At 39.4% G+C, this 24,783-nt stretch overlaps 1 protein-coding gene across 6 annotated transcripts in view; it reads left to right on the forward strand.

Annotated features, from left to right (window-relative positions):
• RBMS3 (RNA binding motif single stranded interacting protein 3) overlaps positions 1-24,783 on the forward strand; it is a 721,589-nt gene that overhangs the window by 689,930 nt on the left and 6,876 nt on the right. For 3 of the 6 annotated variants that reach the window (XM_042806473.1, XM_042806470.1, XM_042806471.1), the window contains exons 15-16: positions 18,935-19,015; positions 21,506-21,633. In XM_042806473.1, the coding sequence (XP_042662407.1) occupies positions 18,935-19,015; positions 21,506-21,633 (209 nt within the window). Of the gene's footprint in view, positions 1-18,934; positions 19,016-21,505; positions 21,638-24,783 lie in introns of those variants that run through there. The other 3 variants (XM_042806472.1, XM_042806474.1, XM_042806475.1) reach the window with 1 other exon arrangement.

The following is a 24,783-nucleotide window of genomic DNA, read 5'->3' on the forward strand; positions in this document are numbered from 1 at the left end:
CTTTTATTGTCCTGCCTGTGTTTAAAGTAGACTCATGTTGTTCTGACAGAAATGATGAATATGGATTTCCAGAGAAGTAATGAATCCAAATCATCAGTGGTGCAGACAAACTCTGTAGGGCCTCTGTAATCCAAGATAAGTTTGAGGATCTCAGAGAGGTGAGGGGGGGTTTTGCCAAACTGTGATCATGTGAAAAGCAAGAAGTATCTCCCAGAGGTGATGCTTCCACAGGTCTTCTCTGCCAAGAGCTGGGAAACAGTCCTGTGGTCATACCTTCACATGCTACAAGTGTGTGTAAACACAGCAAGAAGTCCTGAGATCCTCGAAGGGTCTGTATCCTCAGTGGAACAGGACAACATGATAAATTATATGAAAGAACAACTAGTTTCTGCTAAGCACTGTTGCAGTCCTTCACACAATATCAGTTCTGTCTAAAGGTGAAGTACTTGAATTGTATCAACTTCAATCACAGATGTCGTAAACTTTAGCTGAAAAAAAAGGGCATGAAGGTGATAGACAACAGTAGCTTATAACACAAAGTAGGTATGGGAAGGGCATCCGTATACAGGAGGAGATGGCTGTAATGGTGCTAACAATATAAATAAGGATCAGAAAGTAAAATAGGGAAAGCATAATTTGAATTTATAGCAGAAATCAGTAATATATTAAGACTAGTGTTTGAAATGAATCATGGAAAGGTGATTGTTTGGGACATCTAGCATCAGCTCGGCCAAACACCGTAGAACCATCAGGAGAGACTTTCAGGTGTTGACACAAAAGCAGAGGAATGCCCTAACAGCCTTTTTCCATCTCCAACCTCTGTTTTTCATTGCGAAGAAAGATTGTTCTTGCAGTTCAAAACAAGTAATAGTAATTTCATTTTTATTTTCTATTCATTTAAGTACTGAGAATTCAGGAAATTATAAAAACTTTTAAAAATGTTTACTGAGCATGTTGTACCAAGACTCACAAAAGATCTCTACATCAAAATAACATTTTATTTACAATGTCTGAAGTTTATACACTCAAAGAATAGACATATGTTGCAAGCGACCATTCACAGTATTCACTTAGGGGAAAAAAAAAAAAAAAATGGGTCCGAATGTTAATATTGACTCATTTCAACATGTGTTCTGTGAATTACTAAGTATACTTCTTGCTTTTGGCTTTTTTTTTTTTTTTTTTGTAGATGGGATGTGTACATTTTGTTAAGCAAAATGTTTCTACCCTGAGAAGCAACCTGTGAATTACATTCCCCGTGTTTTCTTATAAGGAAAACTTCACTTCCAGGGGCACTGTGACTTCACAGAAACGCTAGATTATAGATGCTGCAGTGTTTCTGAAGGTGACACATTGCCACATTATTCAAAATACATACAATGGAGATGAAAGTGAATTTAATTTGAAGGATATCCAGTATTTTTCATGTTTTAATGACAGTGACAGAATAACATAATCTGTGTGTTGGGCAAAGGCCTGGACCTGCAGATGCTCACAAAAATAATATTCCATTGAATTTCACTGCCTTTTCCCATGGCATATCCCACTGAACTTCGGTGCACAGTGCATTTCACAGTTAATCCACGTGGTTTATCAGATGGTCGGCAAGCTGGTAGCCCAAAGGTTTAAACTTCCCCTAAGACAAATTGCCCGTGCTTTTGAGGTATCTTTCTTGTGTTCATCTGGAAAGAGCAGCCTGTTCAGGGTTCACTCATTTGTGAAGCAAGGTTAAATGAAGGAGCTAAAGTTACAGTCTTCATACACTGTGTAAGACACTGGCATCCCGTATATACAGTGATTTCAGCCTGAATTTCTCAAAAAAGGGTGAGCTTTGTTCGAATGATTTACAGTTCCGTAGGGAGCTGCTGATGGCAATAACCTCTGTGCCCTCAGATGGTATTTTATTATTTGTGAGTTATGGGTGATTCTGTGTCAGTGCTAAGGCGCTGTAGAATCCTCTTGCTCCTAAAAGACTCAATTTGGGAGGAGAGTTCTGCTATAACTAATATTTACTATGAAACAGCTCAGTCAGCACATTTCATTAAACTGTAACAAGGAGTTTGAGAGCAGCTGCATCGAGTGAATTTGGGAGTTTGCTGAATTGAGTTGTTTTTCTAGCAAGGTAAATGAACTGTTGAACACGGCAGATTTCTACTGTGTGGCAGATGAGAGCTGCGGCACGTTGGGATGGGTCCAGGGAGCAATTGCATTTCAGAGAGGCGCATCCTTTTCCAGTTCCACGGAGGACTGCTCTATCCTTTGGGATTCGTTATAATTTTCAAATGTGATAGGCACATTTGTAATGCTTCTAATTTTGCCTTTTTAATTTTCGTATTTGTAATATAGCAACAGCCAGTTTCTTAAGAGCTTGGTATCTAAACGTCCAAATTACTGCACGTTCTACCAGCCTCAATTCCCTGTTTTCCTGTGCTGAGTGTTTCTCTTGCTGTGGTTTCCCTCAAATCAGTATAATATTTCTATGACACAAACAGATTTCACTGATGCAAAAACTTCATGCTGTTTGTGTTCTCTGGCCTGCCGACTACTGTTGTACACAGGGTTTGCAGCATAGACCAAAAATGTTATAATTTCCAAACTGCCTATTTTTTTTTTTTTTCCAGCCTCTAAGGCACCTGACTATTCCCTTGTTCCCCTGCTGTGTACTCTGATTCTGCTTTGCTGCCAACCCTTCCCACCTAAAACACCTCCACTGGGCTAAAAAATGGGTTCTATTTGTTCGGTTTTTCTATGACAATTTTTGACAGTGCTAGTCGGAGTGACAAAAATATAATAATGAGGTAAAGTGAGCATTTGGCTATGATGGTATTCCCACAGATGATCTTACCTAGTCTATACACAGAACCCAAATTGGTGCTCAAAATTTCAGTAGCCACAGTTAATTTTCTTGCAAAACCTATTTTGCTGCCTTTCTTTTAATGTACAGGTGCTCCTAACTAGCTATTAGTAGGGCTGATCTCCTGTGAAGATAATGGACTTTTCTTAGAAACTTTAGTTTTCTGATAATAAATGGCTGATTCATCAAGGTGGCCATCATTTGATTAATTGTATTTTAATTTAATTGAGGCTTTCTTCTTTGATGTAAGAAAAAGGATATCTTTTTTCATTTATACTTTCTGGAAGATTAATCATATTACACAAAATTTATTAGGAAGTAGAAAATAATACAAGTAGCAATAACTTCAGATTTCCTTGAGGTGTTATGGGATGTAGGGAAATAGGAGAAACAAATTCCATTTGGTGCATGGACACTGGTTGAATAAGTTTTCCTTACTAGATTCCTATAGTTTGTGCCTGATCTATTGAGAGCGGAAGACCACTGACCTTCCTGAAATTTCTATTCTATATAACAGAGTTGGAAATCAGAAAATGATTGATGGAAAAATTTAAAGTAATTAACCTGCAACAGAAGGCAAAGAAAAGAATGATACATTTCAAGGCTTAAAAATCCACTTTTCCTTTTCATTAATTTTCATACAAATGTCATGAGCAGCATTATATTTTCTTGTGTTTCAAAAGGGAAAAATATGCCTTAAGCAATCCGGCATCATCTTGAGTTTATTTTTAATCTTAGGATTTTTACTTTGTTGCATATACTATTGGATATGTGTTCTAAGGAATGGTAATATATGATTGCAATTACAAGTCTGGCACAGAAGTGTAAAGGATTAGTGTCTTTGGCCTGTAATTATTCCGTAGAGATCTTTGAAGGCAGAGTTAGGCCCATTGCAAACTAAGAAATTGCAGCACTTAGTGTTAGTTTGAAACACTTCTTTCTTAGGCAGATCAGTTTATGTAGCTGTGGAGTTTCTGTGGAAATATTTTAACTCCATCTGTACATATCATGCAGATTTCTGTCAAACGTTTCTTCTTTTTTTTTTCTTTTTTTTTTTTTTTTCCAAAGTACAAGTGATACAGGAGGGAATCTACAGCATTTGCTGTTTGTCCCAAACATCAGAAGACTCCAGTCTTTTGAGAGACATCCTGAGGTAGAAAGCAATTGACAACAGCAGCAAACACATATATTGCATTTTGTATTCTCAAAGTGATTTAAAAACATTAATTAAACCTCATAGCACCACTTAAATAAATAAGCAAATTAATGCAAGACCTTTGATTTCCTTTGAGGACAATGAACTCCTTACAGTGTAGTCTTTCTTATAGTATGGACAGCAGCTCCTATTCCAAAACCAGGGGTGGCTCAGTTAGATTGCTAATGCAAGCAGGACATTTGAGGTTAAGCCCAGACTCTTGGCATGATGGACTGCTGTAGGCTGTTCTGGTTGTGGCAGCTGCTAACTGGCCCCTTCTTCCCAGTAAGAAAATAATAGATTTTACCAGTTCTGGTTAAATTTGGCTTTACTCCTTACCTCTTCGGTGTCCATTTAAATTTATTTACTTCTCACTGAATAATCTGTAATAATCTGTCCTCTATAATAATAATAATGAAAAAGATTGCAAAACAGAAGTTTGCCGTCAACATAATGTTCTAAATTCCCATGCCAAAATACATCATGAATGTCAAATACATTTTTGGCATTTATATTTCCTTGAGTTCACTAGCTATATGGACAGCTGTGTCTTGGTGGCTGTATTTAATGGTTTTAATCTCACTCTGTTTTCATCTTCACGCTCTGTGTAGTCTTTCTCATGATCCTTCACAACAAGCAAAAAGTTCCAGTCCTGAGGCTAGGATGACAGTCAAGCAGATGCTTAATTCAGTTCACAATTACAATTCCTTCAAGGCTATTAGGGGATATTACGGCTGGACAGGCTGGCACATCACCCCCCCACACCCCCCCTCCATCCTAAGATTAAATTCATTGTCCTTGACACCAGCCACTAAGTGAGAGGAATCTGCAAATGCCCTTATTCAGCTTCAGGAATAGCCATTTTTATACTTTCTAAATGTTAACTCTGCTAATTTGTATTTTAGACGTGAGGCTTGGGAGTTCAGTATAACACTCATATGTCAGCAGCGATCCTTCTTTGTAAGGTGAATCATGCAAAGTCCTGTGGTTTTAAAGGTGTTCATATAAATTTATTTGATGGAAAACTAGCCACTTTGTCATCTCTGTCGTATTCTTGGACAAGAAGACCTGTCGTGCAGTTAGGACTTTGTCCATTGCAAATATTTGCACAGCACTTAATCTTTTCTTCTGAGTGTAAAAGGAAAGCAGAAAGGGAACATTTGGCTGCTCTTGATCCATGAGTGCCAACGCAAAATGAAGACGTCTGAGCTTTCCAGTCAGCCCACGTGCCAGAGCCAGAAGTGCATCAGAAAACCAGAAAGGACAATTTAGCCTAGAAACTGATACTCGGCAAGATGCTCCTGAGAAGAACGGTTCTCTGACTGGGGTGCAGGGTTTCGAAGAGGCCAGGCTGGTTCTCCCCATCCTGCCTACTTGCCCGTACAGGCTGAGGTGCATTTGTGCAGTGTTTGTTCCTTTTCACATGAGTGGAGCAGAGGGCTCAGAAAAGTTCACTGAAAACTCCTGTCAGGACTTGTGTAGAATTTTTTACAAATGCATGCCTTTAAGGAAAGCTAAAGATTTTCGAATTTCAGTTTGATAGCTGTAGATGGGCTTTATCAGCTGCGATTAATATTTTTTTCCCAACAGTGCATGTGGTACCCATGCCTTGTCACCAGTGACATTTAAGAGGGTACATTTCTCAGTATTGCCCCTCTGATGAAAGGAGGGGTCGAAGAGGCTTTCCAGATTCACAGTCCCAGCGTTTCTTCTGACTATTCTTTTAAAGCAGATGGGGGAAAGTGTTACAGCCTTTTCTTCTATTCCCAGGTGGATCTATCTGAAGCAGTCCCAAGTATCTGTAAAAAATCAGCGGTGTCCCACAGAGGAAAGCTAGATGCCCTAATACAGACCTGGGAGAGGGCACAAGACTGTCTCTGCTGCTGGTCTTATCACTTGTTACAGTTTTGCCATCACTGACAGTAATGTTTCATTAATCTGTCACATGGGATTCCACATGAGAGGAGGCAGTATGTTAAAGTTTTTGTCAGTTTGAATGCTCAGCAGTGATTTATAATATTCTGTGAAATTAATCTATTATTAAAAATATGTCTACAGCTCTGACTATGCATTATGACACATTCAAAGGATCTTGTCCTCTCTTAGAACACCCGTCTCCAAGCTCTGCTCATTTCATGTGCCATTTGGAGCATGTATCTTGTAGCATTTTCAAGCTGTAACCATGCAGCCATTGAAAAGGGGATGAAAAAATGTCTCTAAACTTTGTATTTCAATCAGGTGTAATCTTGAAAAAGTTCTATGCCATCAGGGTTAAACATGTAGAAATCGTATAGTGAAACGTCTTAGCTGATATTCCAGAGTATCCTCTGCAAACCGAACAGTTCATCTCTCGGTACATTTTTTTGTTTGATCTCCTTTGTGATGAATAGCTCACTGGTCCACAATATTTCTTTTCTTTTGGTGGAAATGGTTTTAAAATGTGCACCACTGCAAAACTTTCCTTAAAGCCAGTCATGACTGGGGCTTTTCTCTTCTCCATTTTCCCTCTTCCCAGTTTTGCCTTTTCTTATCTTGAGTTTGCCTTTGGGCCAAGATTTACGCCCATTTTTGAGCTGGATGCAAAGTTTCACAGCCCCTCGCCCCCTCAGTCTGCTCCCACCCCGGGGAAGTGCAGCTCAACCTGATGATACGGAAACGCTTGAGGGACACGGCAATACGTTGCCTGGGTGAGAGCTGACACTGCTCTGAGAAATATGACAGTACCTCTGCCCTTGATCAGGCTTCCCATTTGAAAGTTTTCATTTTGGTAATTACATCCTTCCCAGATAGTAGCTGTAGTCATTGATCATACTAATATCATTATAACTGATTCCCGTAAGTCACCTTTTAAAGACACTTTCTATGGTTTCTTTCCCCCCTATATCTTCTTCCTCTGCAGTCACAGGATAAGACTTTTTCCGTCTACCCTTCATCTGATTGATTAGAAATGCCACATGCTTCCTTTACGTACGGCCTGGTAATATACACATCACATTTCTTCCCTCGGGATCTTAATCAGAACACGTAATGGCCTTTAGCTTTTCTCATTAGCAAAATGGAAAAGCATCATACCCAATCCATTAGAAATACAGCATAGTAATATGAGCTTATAGAAAAATGGCTGTGTGCCAATGGACATGGAATGAGTTTACCTTAAAGGATTTTTCAGTTAAAAAAAAAAAAAAAAAAAAAGAAAGAAAAAAAAAGTCACCCTTTCTGTCTGGCAAGCAAATGTTTTGAGCCATAACTTATCACGCCTGTCTGTCAAGCATTTTGCTGTTGCTCCTTAAGTGCTGTTTGGACAGCTCTGTCATATAAAGGGCATTCATAAGGAGGAAATATGGGTGTTTGTACATGTATTAATGTCTTCCCCAATGTTGATTCCCTTCATGGATTATCCTCCTCATATTCCATCTCCTATTAGAATTAGAGAGAAGGGAGGAAGTTGGCAAGAATTTGTTACATTTTGCTTTGCTTTTAATTTTTCACAGAATGTGCGAACATGAAAAAATATAACAAGAACAACCATTACAGCATACTCGTCTATCAAGCATTTACCTGAGACTGCTGCTAGGCTTTTTTTAGCCCTGTCTAAAACTATTTACAATCAGTGCACTGAGAGTAAGGACAAGACTGATTAAGAGGGTTTTTTCCCCACTGAAGTGAATTGCTTTTCACTTGGCCTGGACTTTATTAGCCCTAAAAAATATTAAAATTCATACACCAGTATTTGTGCTTATACTGCCTAGAACTGTAAGAGGGTGTTAAAGCAGAAATCCGTACCGATTGGCAATTGTATGTAACTTGAATGTATATGAGCTGACTCTGTCTCCTTTGAAAAGCCAGCACTGAAGGAATACAAAGAACAGCCTTGGATACGCTGCTATTTCACCAGCAGTAAAACACATCTGTTTTACTGGCCCCTTCAAGCATTGCTAATGTGATTCCTGGGAAAATAAGTACTAAGTGCACCCATAAAGCTGTATGAAATAATGTCTTATGGTGAATGGGTGCTTGCACTTATTTTTTTTTTTTTTTTTAAATATACCTCAGGTTTCCTGGGTCTTAAGTTGCTCACCTGTACAAAGTGAGGCTCAGAGCTGAAGCATCAAGCTAGCATTCTTGGCTGCTTCACTTATGGTTCATCAACTGTGCTGGTCACACTTTCCCAACAAAATAGAGTGTTTCAGCACAAAGTAAACAATACAGTGAAATAGTGTGAAAGATCTGCAGTAGTCAATAGTCAAAAATGGAAGACATTCTAAAGAGACCTCTTTAGGACAGTTTAGGAGGGAAATTAGTGATTAAATGACAAAACAGGAAGGCTTAAGGCAAGGAGGGATGACTCTTTTTTGAAGTATTGGGCAGGGGTTTTTTTTGCTCTTTCATTTTATATATTGTTCTTCTGGTTTTTGGTTGTGGTTTTTTTGTTTTTTTTTTTACTTTTTGGTATTTTTCCTCCTTCCCTCCCTCCCCTCTTGTCATTTGGATGACAAACTGGGAGACATCCTGTGTAATGTTTACCACAAAGCAAGTTTAGAAGTTCAACACTGTAAGCAGATCATTACATGGTAGACAAGCTCATGACATAGCAATATAGTTCAGTCCATTTAGCTGGCACCCTACTAAAAAGAAAGACTTCTCTTTTGGTTATGCAGGCCTGGAGCTGATGTATCTCAGAGATCCTCCCACAGCTGATAATTAACATACTTAGGGGCAGACTCTGGAATATTCTTACTCAACCACACTCTATCAGTAGGATATTGACATCAATTTTAAGGGGACCTTTCTCCCACAAGAATCTCAAGAGCTTGTGGAAAGTGGGGAAAAGGAAGCCCTCACAAAAATGCTTACTATTGGCATCTTCCAGAACCCTGCCATGTAAGAAAAGATGGTGATCATATAAATATGTTTAAAGATTTTAAGAGACCACTTCATATGCTAATGAGAAGTAATATTTTGTACTGCATTATTTTACAACATAGTACTTTAAATGTATTGAAGTTGCCACTAGCCATTAAAGGTTAGTACTCTCTATTATCCCCACCTTTTCCAAATATGAACAGGGCTGATCCTTTTGCCCAAGATACAGATAGAAGAAGACCGGGCTGAGCAACATCCATGCTTTCCAGTTGGTGGGAAATTCATCTTACGAAATTTGGTTTCATTCTGATTCATCTGTTAAAAACCCAAAACAAAAAAGAAAGATTTTCCCATGAGCCAGAAATTCCAAACAAAAATTAATTTTCGGAAACAATGGCTCGTGGTGGTTCAAATGCAAAATACACTTCACAAGATCCTGACAGCTGCCAACTGGTTTAAACATCCCTCTCGGTTGCTTCCCTGCTCCCTGTCAGTTTTCAGGCAGCAGCTGCAAACCGCTCCCAGGATTTCATGTTCCAGAGCAGCTTCACCACGTCCGATGCTTTGGGCAGGCTTCCAGATCTCCTAACGAGTCGGCTTACAGGTCTGCTTACTGAGGACCAGATCAGTCCGAGGAGCCAAGTCAGGGAAGCAGGGCACCGGCTTGAAGTCCGACCAGGGACTGCCAGACCCCAGGAGGGCAGGAAGAAGCAAGGACAGCCCAGAGCTTCACCCAAGACCCAGTTTGCAGGACGTTTGGCCACACACGCCTGACACCGGGCTGATTTTCCTTGCATTCTCAGGCACAGGGGCCCAGCATTTCCCAGAGGGAATGTGTTTCCTCCCCCTGCCTAGGCCTGGACTTGCGTGTTCACCATCGATGCAGGAGGCCAGCCTCTTTGGCATCCCTAATGCCACGGCTAGCTCCCCCTGTAAGCCCCAACAGGATCCGTAGGCGATGCCTGCAAGGTCTTTTGTGCTCACTGAATCGGCAAGTCCTTCAGCTCTAAATGCAGGGTCCTTGTGGACAGGTGGTTCTGATGGAGTTTTAATCTGGTTTTCTTTTTTTTTTTTTTTCTCCCTTGTGTTTTTGTTTCTGTTTTTTGTTTGTTTTGATTTGTTTTTTTTTTTTTTTTTTTTTTTAAGCCAGTGATATCCTTCATTACAGTTTACCAAATATTTTGTATTCTAGGGATCTTTTAGAGACAAAGGGCCGAGCAATACCATGCGTTAGCTGCTCTTAAGAGCATCCAAGGTGTAGTTTGATGGTGTAATGCTATTATCTTACTGCCTTACATCTGTCAGGCATGACTGCATTTTTATGCAGGAGGTGATGCAATTCCTCCTTTTTCTGGGATAATTAAAAATACTAATATTCAGGTGACTTTTTGTGTGTTTCTACTGTGCTGCTTTTTTTTTTTTTTTTTTTTTTTTAAGCTTGTAATTGTCCCTGCTTTCATCTGCTTCATACTTGGACAGCTGGCCCATGGGCTGTCCACTCTGATGTCTGGTCTGAAAGAGCAAATGGAAGGTGTATGTGATTGATGAGCAACTGTTATTTAACAAGTCTATGCAGTTCTTCTGTTGTTTGAACGACTTCATCCATACAGTATGGACATTTGCACACAGCAGTCAGCTTATCTTTAGACTCTTCAAATTCATGGAGATTTAATAGCCTCCGGAAGACATGTTCACCTCTAGAAAGCAATTATTTGTTCATATAAATGGATATGTTATTAATAATAGCTTAATGTGCTCGTGTGTTGAGAGTTTCAATGACATGTTTATTTATTTACTTATGTTGAAAATATTAAAATTTACAGATCAATCTTCTTTTACTAGCAGCCATTCATCAGGGACTAATTGAAAAAAAATCATATTCAGATGGAAATTCCTAAGAATTTTCAACTGAGGGGGTGCATAGGGAATTTTTATGCCAGAAGAAGCTGTTATAATTCTGCTGCGTCATCCCTTTATTCTTCAGGATACAGGATCTGAAAGAAGACTATAAATGTGACAGAATCTCAGTGATTCTGTCCTTGGCTGACCAAGACTGATGCAGTATACTCTTTTGTTATGATATAGCCACTATACCCTGGTTTTATACAAGGTGCTGCAGACAGGACAGTCAGTAATAAATCATGCACTAACCCATGCTCAGAAAATTGCCTCAGAGATCTCATAATGTACATCCACAGAACAGGTACATAGAGGGTATTAGAAAAAATGTAAAACGCCGCTTTTGTAGGGAAATGGATAAGAACTGAAGAGTTAAGAATTGAAAATACAACAAAACACCAGAGTCTTGGTCTTTGTGTTAAGCATAAGAGTAGTCTTGCTCTCTTGCAGGTGTATACGTCAGATCTATGGCGTTATTTGAATTATGCAAAAAAAGCAGTTTTTACAACTTGAGGCTATTCGTATACTCAGTCATACCTGGAGAACCAGTCTATGTTTCTGGACAGCCTCCATGTATCCCTGCCTACGGTGGAGGCTTCATCACAAGAAAGACAAGAGTGAAAATATCATGGGCCTAGGTACACTGGCATGGACTACGAGGATCATTGGCACCCTGAAGTCCAGTTCCATAGCTGTGTATAAACTGGTGAACATAATATGAGCGACTTGTTATAAAGAAGTATTCCTATAAGAAGTTTCACTTGCCTTTAATGAAAGATACAACCTAAATGGGAACTTAATTTTCATACTCTGATGGGTTTTCCTCCATTTTCTCATTTTTCAGACATTGGTGAGATATTTGAGACGTTCACCAAGTTCCTTTTTAATGCCAGCCTTTAAACTCTAAAAAGTGGTTAAAACGAACGAGCCAGGTTTTTTATTTATCTGTTTCTATAGACGTTCCTGGAGTGCTGTTTGCATTAACTACAGTTTTTATGAATACAGGATTTTGTATGCTAGTGAGAGCGTGGTGCACAGCTGTATGTGGTGATCTGACTGTTCTCACATTTGTTTACTCTAAATAGTCTTTATCTGATTAGTTCTGATCACTTTGCTTTAGTAGCAGGCCTGAATTTCAGAAATAAAGAAAAAGCCTGTTAGCTGTGGGGGGTTTAGCTCATCTACCCTGTTTCTTTTATACCTTTGTATTACTCTGAATTCCAAAGTTAGGGATTTGTGAAGGATGCTTAGAACTCCTGAAGAGAAAAGGAGATTAGTTTGTAAATATAGTTCTTGAAGTTTTATTCTCTCTACCTTCATTTAACTTGCTCAGAGATTTAGGTAACATCTCATTAGGAAGGTTGAAAGGGAAGTGGTAGCCAGTGTTCCTAAATACATTTGTATTACTGAGCAGCAGGGAAGGAGGTTTAAATCTTGTAAAGATTTCTATTCTTTGCCTGAACAATGAGTGCAGTGGCCCAGTGATGGGATTCTGTTGAATGACAGTGCTATTCTTGATAGGACTATGGTAATTGTGTGGTAAAATAGCATTATATTATTATATTTCAGGCCAGACTGATAATTATTAGCAAAAATATTGTAATATATGCAAAAGCTCCATACCTTTTATTCTCACATTCTTTAATTGGGAAAAACTCAGATTAATAACAGCCATTGAATAATTAGAGGATTGAGCTGGAAAATGAGAATGCTTCTGGGTAGCAAAAGATATTTGAAGTTTGAAGTGAAAACTGTGGTGGCTGAATATTGTATTTCATTGAACTGCCACTGGTGCTGATGAACTAGATGGTCCTTTTCTCTTCTCGAGTTCCTACATCTCCATGCCTAACTATGGGATAAGAGGACACAGCAAGACAATGTTCTTTTCTGTTGGAGAACAGGGTATTTTCAAATGAGAAGGTGGAACCAGGGACAAAAAAAGCAGCAGTTTTATTCTACATTTCATTAAAGTTATAACCACTTCACAGTGGTCAAGGAGAGATGCAATTTTTGTTCTTTGAAGGGGAAGAGATTTGGAAGTGGAAGGGCAGGTTTCCTTTATGGGAAAAAAAAAAAAAAAAAAAAGATAAAAATAATCCAGCCAACAGTCTCATTTCCTTCAGTTTTCCAGTAATGCAAATGTTTTCATATAATTCTGTTAGTGATGCAGTGTCTAGACTTCTCAGATGGTTTAAAAAAAAAAACACAAACAAACCCTGGCATTAATTCTGAGAATCCTAAAAAGCTAAGTCATTATCACTGTGCTATAGCTCATGCAGTGATATGAAACCACAAATAGTCACTGAAGACCAGACTCTGAAATCCTTGCACATTTAAGACACATTGGGTTCGCATTTACTCGCAGAAGATGGTCCCATTTAATCTCACTTCAGCAGGCTGCTGTGGTGTGAATGCTTACCAGCATATGCTGGTGCAAGGCTTCTGCAATCTGGCTCTCACCTTGACTGAAAAGGGTCTGTGCCTTCTCAGGATCATGGAGGTTGATGAAATAAGAACAGCAATCTTTGATTCTTGCTGCAGATACACATTTATATAAAAACAAAGCAAAACACGAGAAAGGGGCATTTACACATTGATTTTATACAGGATCTCTTCTTTAAAATTTATTCCTTGCTCATTGACCCTTGTCCTTAGTAAGCCTACTAATTCTGAGTAAATGTTGTTCAAGGTTTCCAGTTCTACTGCAAACTTAGGTAAATGTCTCGTTTTGTAAATTCTTTCTTATTTTCTTTATACCAGGAGACTTACTCAACGTTGATCAGGTTATCATCTGTAAAATTTCACAGTACTCATAGTGGCCAATAGAGTTAATGTATATCCAGTAGCCACCTTCTAGTCACAGCTTTATTATTTTATAGATAACTAGACCTATAAATAGAATTGTACTTCAGGGTAGTTTCTTATACTTTCTCTTAATGATGACCTTCAGAATTTAAACAAAATGTGTGGCTGAAGTCTTCTGGTGGTATAAATGAATTTGTTTGGTCTTGCAAGAGGCACTCACTCTTTCAGGCACTCTCAGTTGAAATTCAGTAGCTAATAGCCTGTGTAAGAAGTGTTTGCTATGTATCTCAGCTCTTAGGCACTTGCCTGCCTCTGCATTAACCCGGGCCCAAGAAAGGCAGGCCAGAGGCTTGCTAGGGCAAATGAATAAATGGACATTACCTGTGCCATAGTCTCGATGTAAAAGCTCCTGCAAATTCCCTTCAGGTCACTCAGCTCCACCTTTGATGGGTGAATTATCCTACTGCAGCGTGCTGCCTCACTCTGCCTGGTACAGGCAGCCTCCTTCCTCCTTGTTTTTTTTTTCTTCCCAGTGACTGCCACCTTTATGGGTTTAGTGTTTGCTGCAGGCTTAACAGGAGTCTTGTTGGAGCCAAACTGGGATACCCCACTGTTTGCAGATCTGTAAGACATGATGTCGCTCTCCAAGCTAAATGTGATCCTTCCCACAGTTTCATTTTGTCCCTGCAACCCACCTCCTCATCCTTAAGCACCCACCTCTCATACTGAAGCAGCTTCTAAAAGGTGAAAACAAAAATCCCACTGCACAAGGTGTGAGTATAAGTGTTCATGTAGTATGTAGGCCAAACTGGTGCCCTGATAAATGCAGTCTGAACTAAGCAGTCAGGCATTGCAAAGTGTGCATTATATTACAATAGTGTACTTCCTCAGTGCTGAAAATACGCATTCTGTATACTGTATGAAGAAAATAAGTTTGCAAACAAATTAAGAGCACAGTGCCACCAGCAGTATTTCTTTTTTTTCTTTCTGTGGTAGAAATTACCAGCTTTTAAAGGATCATAGTGCCAAAAAAGCTCCCTTATGCCCTCCAGATCCATCATCTGTGCCTGCAGAGTCGCTATTCATTTTACTGTCAGAAATAAGCGGCTTCTACTTTTAGACCCACAAAGCCTCTACAGTTGAGGAAGAATGAACAGTGTTTTCTTCTGCCTTGCACATACTTTGTTGAATGACCATTCACATTACAGCTCAGGAATCTTTTATCCTGGTGGAAACACATGACAAAGAAAGAATGGATTTAGATTTTTCAGATTCTCTCATTTCAGTGCTTACAATACTAATATTTAGAGGAATTAGCTGGTTACTGCTAAGCTGAGCACGTGAGTCGTGCTGTTTCCCTTTCACACGTACATGTGGATAAAGAACTTTAGCGAGTCCGTGTGGTTCACGGAGAAAAGAAATCTCAGTGACTGTCTTCTGACATAGATGTCTTAGTATGATGTCTGCCTAGTTCCAAGTTCCGTTAGTTTCTTGAGGTAGATGGGACGCCGCATGCAGGCTATGTACAGCTACAGCACCTGTGGTTCCCATGGAGCTGCATCACCACGGAGTCCCTCAGCCAAGGGATGTCCTCCAAGCAGAATCTTCATCCCAGGTGGTCCTGAGCAGGGTAGATATAGAACGTTTAACTTTTCTTCTGAATCCCGCCGCTCTTTCTGAAGCCCTTTTCCACCTCCCAGTGTGAGCAGCGCTCACTCCAACACATTTAAAGCACATTGTTTCATGGAACAGCTGGATCAAATGTCTGGGGGACACAGGGAGAGACGCAGACTCCAGCGGGCTCAGTGTGTGCTGGGTATGGAAGCTACTGAAAAGCAATGTTCAGGAAGCTTTCTGCTAACAACCAACTGTGAATTCTCATGACAAGGAATTCAACTCTTCCGTTATCCAAAACCATTGATGGAAGTATTGACACTGACATTATGCCTTAGCACTATGTAATCTTTAATGTATTTATCCTGTGAGATCAGAGAATGAGGATTATGTAGTTCATAAAGGAAAGAAATACATGAGAACTCACTTGAGCTAACGTCAGTTGTAACAAAAATGAATCTGTCCTTCTTTTTCATTATACTGTTAGTAAACAAACTAAACTAAACCAGCTTCTCAGCGCTAGTCTTCCCATGGTGACAACAGACCCAGCAGGGCAGACTCTCCTGAATTTGTGTGGTCTCAGCTGGGACTCCCTGCGCATGTGAGGGGACTATAGATACTTAAAACCAATTGTGTGTCTCTGAGAACTAAGCCCCGGTTGTCCTTTAGAGTTTTGTAAAGTTTGTTACTGAAGCCTCAATGGATCCTTAAGTGAAAGAGAGTATGGAGACTGAGAATCAGTTCCAAGCCCCAACAGCATGTCTAACTGTAGACCCAGTTGCTCTTTTCTGCAGTGATGTGGGTATCTTCTCATTTATATAGATAAATACATTAAATATATTTGGATATCCTGCTGAAGGGCACGGTGTGTGTACATGTTGTATAGATCAGTCTGCTGCTGTATGGTCAAGGCCCAGTTGTTACACAGCAGTAACCTGTAGGATTGAGCCTTGGCTAACTTTTACTAGCACTAAATTCTTTGCCTCAAAAACTGTGTCTTCACTTGTGTCACTGGTGGAACTAATTTGGCCCACATCATTTGTTTTAATGGTAGAGCTCAAAAATGATTTAACCAAGAGGTTGAACCACCGTTACAGTGAACACTTAGACAAGCAGAATACACTATCTACAGGGGAGAAGTCACATTCCTACAGTTCTTCAGGGAGTCTGGCAAGTAACTGGACGGCTTTGGTCTCCAGCTCTGTAAGTCGCTTCCTGTTTGGATAAATTCAGTTAAAATTCATGCAAGAAAAATTAAACTGAGAGAGTATGGGCAGGTGTGAGTGTCCGGAAAGACCAGGACAAGCAGGATTTGACCAGGGCCACCGGTCACGCTCGGGTCTACAGAACAGTTTCCCCTGGAGATTGTGTATCAGTGAATGAAGCAACGTGAAATAGTCTGGCAAGTAAGATCAGGATCTGCCTCAAGAGGTAAACAGTAACAACAGAGGTAAGAAGCTGCACAGCTACCAAGAGCAGTGATTGCAGAGTCATCAAAGACACCGATTAATTCCTGGACAGTTTCAGTTGTTGTGCTACAGAACTTAATGCCAAAGGATTTTGCAAAAAGCAGAGTGGTCAGAATTAAAAGGCCGTAGAATAATGTGATATTTGTGTATTAAAACACATATGTGTTTGTGTGTAAGGTAAGAGAATGGCAGACAAATGCGTCTTATAAGAGTCTGGGTGCTGATCTTCTGCTGACTTCAAGGAAAAACTCAGAGGGAGTCCAAGTTGAATCAGGCCACTTTATTCTTTAAATTAATACTTTTAATTCAAATCTGTATATTTTTGTCCAAGTGAAGCTAACCTGCATAGGTGCTTAAAAACCTTGTAGGTCTTTGCAGAACTATGTGAATGAGTGCTTCAGGTTAATGTTAAATATTGACAAAGTTAGAACAGTGCTACACAGCAGATGTCGTCCCAACATGTGATGGCAACATTACAAAGCAGAACGAACGAAGGGGCAGCAGCTCTGGAACACGCCGCTGTATCATTCTCATTAGCTCCTAATCCATAAGGCAGGAGAGTAGCCTGACTGTACCGACTACAGCAGGGGTAGCTGGCCTAATGTCTTTGGTGGGGTAACATTCATCAAAATCTATGGAATTTGATTCTCTTTCTGAAGAACGAGTTAAAGGAGCTGCAGAAAAACATGGCCTGACTACAAGCACACAGACACTGGGGACACTCCCATCTCTTTGCTCAAGTTAAGGAAAACACTGTGAATTTTAGCAAAAATATTCTAATGGTTTTCAACACAATATGCTGCTCATATTGAAACTATACATTCTATGTCACCTATGTTCCTCACTGATTTTTTTTCTGTAGAAAACAATTTAAGTATTTTTTTTTAATTCTACTTGAGTGAAGACTTCAGAATTTAGCTGTGGGATTCTTAAACATGCCGTTCTCATTCCATAAAGCTTTTCTCCAGCATTGCTGCACAGTCTGCACCCCACTATGCAATTTCATAATGCATGTTTGTGACAGGCATATCAAACCATCCAGTTAGTTTAGAATTGAGGTGAGAGAGTGCTTTAAATGTAAATTTTACTATAAACAGCGGAATAAAATCTTGCAAGCACTTCCTAGCTCTGCCAGGAAGCAAAGCTATATTTAACTCAGTTTAAAATTCATCAAATACATTCTGGGCTGATTCAGATCTTCGGTGTGTCTTTGAAGATAACATGTAGTGGAAGTGTCATACAGTCAGTTGTGGGATTGGGCACATTCTGAGATTCTTGTCAGTGAAGACATGCAGTTAGAACTGGATTGCAGAAAGAAAAGTACATATAGATTTGACAACTTAGTATTGATACTTTATTTGAAGATTTGAACAATATCTGTTGCATTCAGTTCAAGAGCTTTTTAAGAAGTGCTGTATATAAAGAGATTAGTGCCATACCAATGGCATAAATTCACATGCACTCATGAATTTTAAAAAAGACTGTCTTGTAGTGCTTGGAAGAGACAGTATTTTAGAGAAGCTAATACAAAGAGTTGCTGTAATAATCATTTGCAGAAGTTTCAAACTGCATAGAAAAGGTCCCTGGATATCGAGAATAAACCATAAGAATTTAACTAGGGATTCTGTGTACAAAAGGAGAAACTCACAGATATATCTTCCTCTTTCTTTATTTTTCCTGTCTGGGATTGCATCTCCTTGCAGCTTTCTGTCCCTGTAAACTCAACTGCTGTTATTGATAGGACTAAATACAGACTGGAATAAACCTGTCAAATTTCATGCTTCATGTTTTTGTAGGTGCCATTAGATAAGATCAATAAGACTCCAAAAGATTGTTTAGACTGTTTTTGTATCTGTGACCACCATATATATATATATTAATATATATATATATAAATATATATATATATACACTGCTATTGTGTCTCTACTGTTTTTTTTGTAAGTACAAATCGGAGTCTCTCCATTTTAGAAACCTTGTGAACTATCTGAAGCTATCAGCAAGATGTTTGTTATTGCCTGTATTCAGATATGACCTGACTTTGAAGTTCAAGATTATGATTTTTAATAGCTAGGTAATTCCTACCATTGCCTAAAATCCTTAAAAGAAATAATAGCCTCTACACTAACCAAAAAACTCTGAACAGGAAGTTGAAACAGTGTCATGCTTCTAATATGGTTTTAATGCATCTTGCTTGTGGTTTTCTAATGTTTATTTGCCTTTGATTTGTTCTAGTACATGACTGCTGCTGCACCTATGCAAGGGACCTACATTCCCCAGTACACTCCTGTGCCTCCAACAGCTGTCCCTATTGAAGTAAGTTTATCTCCATCATGAAAGTAGACTGAAGGGGTAGCAGAACTCTTATCTGTTATGCCTCCTTGCCTTTGTTGTTTGAAGGGGCCTAAAGTTACTTTATGGAACGGTGGCTGGAACCTTCCAGCTTTTAAAATTAGGACTGCACATTTCTTTCTTTTTCTTTTCCTTTTTTTTTTTTTTTAATTATTATTTGCAAGGGCGTTTGTTTTGCTGTACAGCAGGACATGGAATAAAACATCGGTGATTATGACTGTTTTTTCCCCATGTCCTTGGGAGGGAGATGGGAAAAGACAGGAAAACAAACCCAGCAGGCAGACCACGAACCCAAAAGAGAGTCCAAGAAGAGAAGCTTGCAAGAGGGTTTGATGCGGTGCCTAGCAAGTATAGGTAATTGCTGAAACATTTAGCCACCAGAAAAAGTGATTGAGCAACGGAAACCTTCCTCTTGTATATACAGACGTGGAGGATGCTGCACTGACTGAGTGCTTTTCATCCTTGAGGAAGGATTCGCTCCCTCCCTCCTTGGGGCTGAGTCATGCTGATGACAGTCTAATGAGTAAGTATTTACTCAACCCTGTAGACCACAAGCTGCCGGGAGAGCGTCAGCTCGGCCTCCACTTCTGTGAAGCTTCGTAAGGGCCATTGGGCACAGCGAGAGGAGGGAGCCTTGGCATCCTCTTCCCCGTGTGCTTCTCTCTGGTGCCACGCTCTTTCATTAATAACTTCGCCCCTGCTCTGGGGTAATGTGAGGAGTGCCAGGGTCTCTGTACACACGTCTTCGGCTGTGTGGACTTCGGAGTTTGTGCTATTACTACTACTCTGTGCTTTGAGGATGCTGAATCAGTGGTACTGTTGGCATGGCTTCACCAGCAGTCGAGTGGACTCATCCTGGTTTCTCCCGGTTCTTTGCTGAGATTCACAAATGAAGTCCCACAGGAAAGGCTGATACCGTCCTGTCATACTGAGCTGGTTCTGTCTTAGTCTTTTTTGCCTCGGGATAATTTTGCCCTAAAACTTGTTTGTTTACAAACAGGTCATGGGTGCCTCTTTTCAGTTGCCATTCTTAGATATTAAACTGAGCAGATGCAAATCCTAATTAAAAGGAGATGATGGGATGGAGAGTGGCTCATACAGCATATTGGCTGCATACTGTGCTGACCAGTGCAAATGAGAAATTAAGTCTTTCTAAGCCTTCCTCCCCATCACCCACTGGTATATTCATGCCTGCTGAAGTAGCGTGATGCCATAATTATCTACTGTAATAATCAAAATATTATCTGAATATATAGCCTGTCTTGCTCTGATCCAGGGATGATGATTATTGTTATTGTTTATCTGTGTTCATGTAACACCATGAACCAGGACCCTGCTAGGCTGGATGCTCCACAAGCAGAGACCCGAAAATACAGTCTCTGCCCCAGAGAGCTTACAATCTCAAAATGAGATGGACAAAAGCAGAAGGATAAAGACAAGGAAGTAGACAGAAGAAGATAATACTGACAGTCTGTTAAGCAATTACATATGAAGATTTTCTGAAAAATGAAACTGATGTTTTTAACAGATATTTCAAAATAACCTACCTGTTGTTTACACAGGACTCAAATGAAAACAAAGCAAGTGCTTTGTGCTCCCTCTTCTGGCTCTGTTGTGTGCAAAACAATAATGAAGCACATTCCCTGAAGAGACCTGCTAGTGTTATTCATGTGACCAACACACCAAGCATGAGAGTAAAGGAAAGAAAATACAGCTTACTTTGAAAGTGTACAAAGAAAACTTAATAATATTCAGACTGTCTAAATTGGATAAAAAATAGTGAAAAATGTTAAATTCATACATATCATCTTCTGTGTGTTTTTCTATTTTTTGCAAATGTATAAATAAAACTTCACTAGAGATTTGACTTAACAGATAAAAGTCTTTAGTGTGAAGTAAATTTTCTTTCGAAGGGAACATGGATAAAAGCAGTGTGTGGAGGAGTGCAGTAGTTTTTCTAAGGCGACTAAAATTCTGTTGGATGTGTAGTAAAGCAGAGAGCGGTGGACCTAGATTCCGCATTTATCACATTACGAATCAAACAAAATAAATGTGAACTCACCATAAAGTTGGGGTAGGTAAGTGAAAATGAGAAGAGCCATACATATGTCATAAAAAAAGACAAGAGGTAAAATCCAGACTCCACTGAAGTCAGAAGTTTTGCCTCTGGCTTTGGATGGGCAGGGAACTGCTCTCAAAGGTGGAGGTGTTTTCCACTGCAACCTGTGAGAGCAAAGTACTACGAGGGCTGGTATGCTAAAGAAGCTTCTTGTTGCTGGATTAAGTCTCGAAAACTGGATGGATTTTGTTGTGTTAGCATGTGGTTCTGCTATCCAAAACTCTCTCGACTTCTAGAGAAATACAGGAATGGTGAACTGATGCTGAGCTTTTTTACGTAATTCACTGCAGTGAGTAAAATCAGTAAGTTTTTCATCTTTTCATTTGATTCCCTAGGGTGTTGTTGCTGATACTTCTCCACAGACAGTAGCATCTTCATCACAGGAAGCCAGTGGTCAACAGCAACAGATGACAGTGGAAACATCCAGTGAACATGCGCCTGCATATTCTTACCAACAGTCTAAGTAAGTAGGCATACGTTTTGTACCCAAAAGCTTTTGTTTCTTTTTTATAATGGGCCAAATTCTGCTCCCCTTTTTGGCAATATAAATTCTGAGTAGCTTCATTAAGTTGAGATGAATTCTGAATATATAGCAGTGTAATTAGCAAAAGGTTTTGGCTGATGGCCTCACCTTGGCAAAATGTGCTTGAGTTCCTGCCTGCAGTGATGTGCTCTCTAGCTGTCTGCTGCTTTTCTGGACCCAGAAGGATCCCAGCAACTGCGTTAACCATCATCACGCTGGGCTGAAGCAGCATCTGGTGTCAGAGGTTAAAAAAAGGGCTTGAATTTTGCAGTGTAAAAAATATTGGCATGGTACACATGTAAAGGTTTCTTTCTCAAAGCAAAGCTAATGAAGCAAAATAAATTGCCCCAAGTTGGTATTTGTGGTTGTGCAAAACGGGTGCCAGGCAGACACTTGAGTGGGCAGGAACTGAAAATGGAAGAAGAAGGGGTAAGAAAGGGATAGGGAGAACCACTGCTCTGTCTTTCTCCTGTCCTCTGCTCCCTTTTTTTCCTTCCCATGAAATACCTTGAAAAATTCAAAATTTATACACTGGCAGCTGGATCTAGAACTCATACAGTCCTAGACTCTAGAGAGTCATTTCTTCTTCAGAATAATCCTCAAACACTCCTCTTTGCCACAATAAAACTGGTCGTCATGAAGGGAACGTTACTTAGTGACAGGGTACTCACCAGGACTGGTCAATGTTGGACAGATTCTAGGAGCCCAAACCCAGTCCTTTATTAATACGTGTATATTGAACACCAGCATCACTGCGAAAAGAGAATTACACATTTTATATCTTGGGGAAAGAAGAAGACAAATAGCCCCGAGAGAAATATGTTAGATATGTCAGTCAATGCATCATGAGATAGTACTTCTAGAGGCATAAGGTATGAGCTGGTATAGGAAAGATTAGAATTATACCAATCTGTCAATTGCTTTACTTCACTTTTGACCTCGGGAAGTTGAAGATGCATTTATTTGTCTAACAAGAGTAACAAATGGTTTCCGATCACACAATGTCCCTTTTTGACCGCCATAAAAAATAAGACCTCACTGTTTCTTCTGTCATGCCCGTGTTTGTCTGTATGTCCGTATTACAGAATTGATCACAAGCTTTTTGTTGATGCATCCAACTGGAGACAGTCTATGCATGCGTTTCCCTTCTAGCCATCAGTCTCTCTGGCACCTGTAAATAAATGATGGCAAAATACTTATAGAACTTAATGGGCAAAAAGAGAAATATACGTGACCATACCATCCCATTGGCTTGTTTTGATGACTGTTTTCTGTGGGGGTTTGGATCTGACCATTCCTCTGTTCCAGTTCCTTTTCACTTAAGTCTCAAAGCAGAAGGACTGAGGTTCAAAAGCCCTCATAAAGTAGCTGTGAACAGCAGATTCTGGCATTTTTCCTGCATAGGAGGAAACTAAATTGCAGTTCTTTACTGAAATGGGTGCTGTGTTTCTAGCCAGTGTGGTGAATTCCCACCTTCTCTGAGAATGAGGTCCCTCATCTTTCCTTGTCAGCGACTGCCTTTTTGCAATGATGGATATACTTCTAATGGCACTGGCATTTATATTCAGAGGAATTTCTTTCTTTTTTAATCACACAGGCAGATCCACTACAGATTTTTTATTATGATTATTTCAGTATTTTTTTCCTGAAATGTGCCCTCTATTTATATCTGCCAGTTGCAGGCAGAAATGCAAACTGTGGGAAGCTGTAGAAGCAAGCCAAAATACACACAATCTCTGTCTTTAAAAAAAAAAAAAAACAACTTCTGCCGGAATATTTCATTAACCTTTAATATAAAACCAAGTCAAGTTAGTTTGTAATTAAAATATAATTTTATTATTCTGCTTTTTGAAGGGCAGATTTATTAATAGCAAGCATTATGGCCAGTATACAACAGCTGTTTTCAAAGCAAGAAGAGAGGAAGTAATTAACATGACCAGACAATGTTTTGGTCAGATATAGGAAAAGGGAGGCACTATAAAATTATTTCATAGGAGCTGATCGGTCAGGAGAAAAGTTATAACAGTGTATTTCATTATATTTATTTTCTTTGCAACAATCATGAAATTGCAGGCAACGAAGGAGAGGCAGTGTACTCAGAATGAACTGGGTGGTATAAGGACTCTGTACTCTCTTTGTAAGTAAAAATAAACCACGAGACTTAAAATTTAAATTCCACTTTTTTATTCAGTATACACATTCTTTTACTTAACATGCTGGCTGCTGTACTTGAGGATCCTACCCGTAGATGTTCAGAAATGATAACTTCATGTCAAAAACTTGGCTACCTATTGTGTAGCAATAGAGGAGAAACAGCTTTGGTTTCTGAGCAGAGGAGTCTGTGAGGAAGTCACCTTAATTATTTTAGACCCATACTCCCTTTTTCCCTTGTAAATCTTTACTTTTGCACATAAAAGTGTGAAATCTATGAAGTGGAGCTAAATGGAGATCTTTCCCCCAGAAAAGTATACTCTCTTACTTCTAAGCAAAACTGCTGGACAACGTATTCTGATTTTAAATGTGGAAAGGTTTACATTTTTCTGGAGCCTTTTGTGGGCAAACTCAGTGCCAGGTTAGATTAGAGAGTGTGCGCTGTGACCCTGTGGGGGAACTGGTCTTTCACGTGTAGGGTGGCCACTCGACCCCGTTGGGCAGTAAAACCTCAGGAGGTGAGCATCCAACCTGAGTACTCCTACTGGAAGTTATGCGTAGAAAATCCTAAGAAAATAATGAATTCTTGCTTTCCACATAAATCTGTTGTTACATTAAAAATATTAATTTTCAGGCTTCACAAAATGAAAAAGCTCTTTGATAAATTTGATATTTAAAATTGAAGTTAGCTTTATCTTTACCATCCCAGATAAATAGCTCTGTGGCAAATGTTATATCATCAACATTCTTCACCATTTAACTGCTAATATTAAAATTCATTTAAAACTACACAAGGCAAATGCATTAATGCTTGCAAAAGGAAAGGTGCTGGATTTTCTTGTGTTGAACTTTATCTGGAAAAGGATTTTTTCCATGCAAGTTTTGAGGACAGTAGGAAAAGCAATAGCTAACCCTTACTGATAGCTCTAGACATGAAAC

The sequence above is a fragment of the Tyto alba genome, unplaced genomic scaffold (assembly GCF_018691265.1).
Source record: "Tyto alba isolate M040663 unplaced genomic scaffold, T.alba_DEE_v4.0 Super-Scaffold_46, whole genome shotgun sequence".
NCBI classification, from domain to species: Eukaryota; Metazoa; Chordata; class Aves; order Strigiformes; family Tytonidae; genus Tyto; species Tyto alba.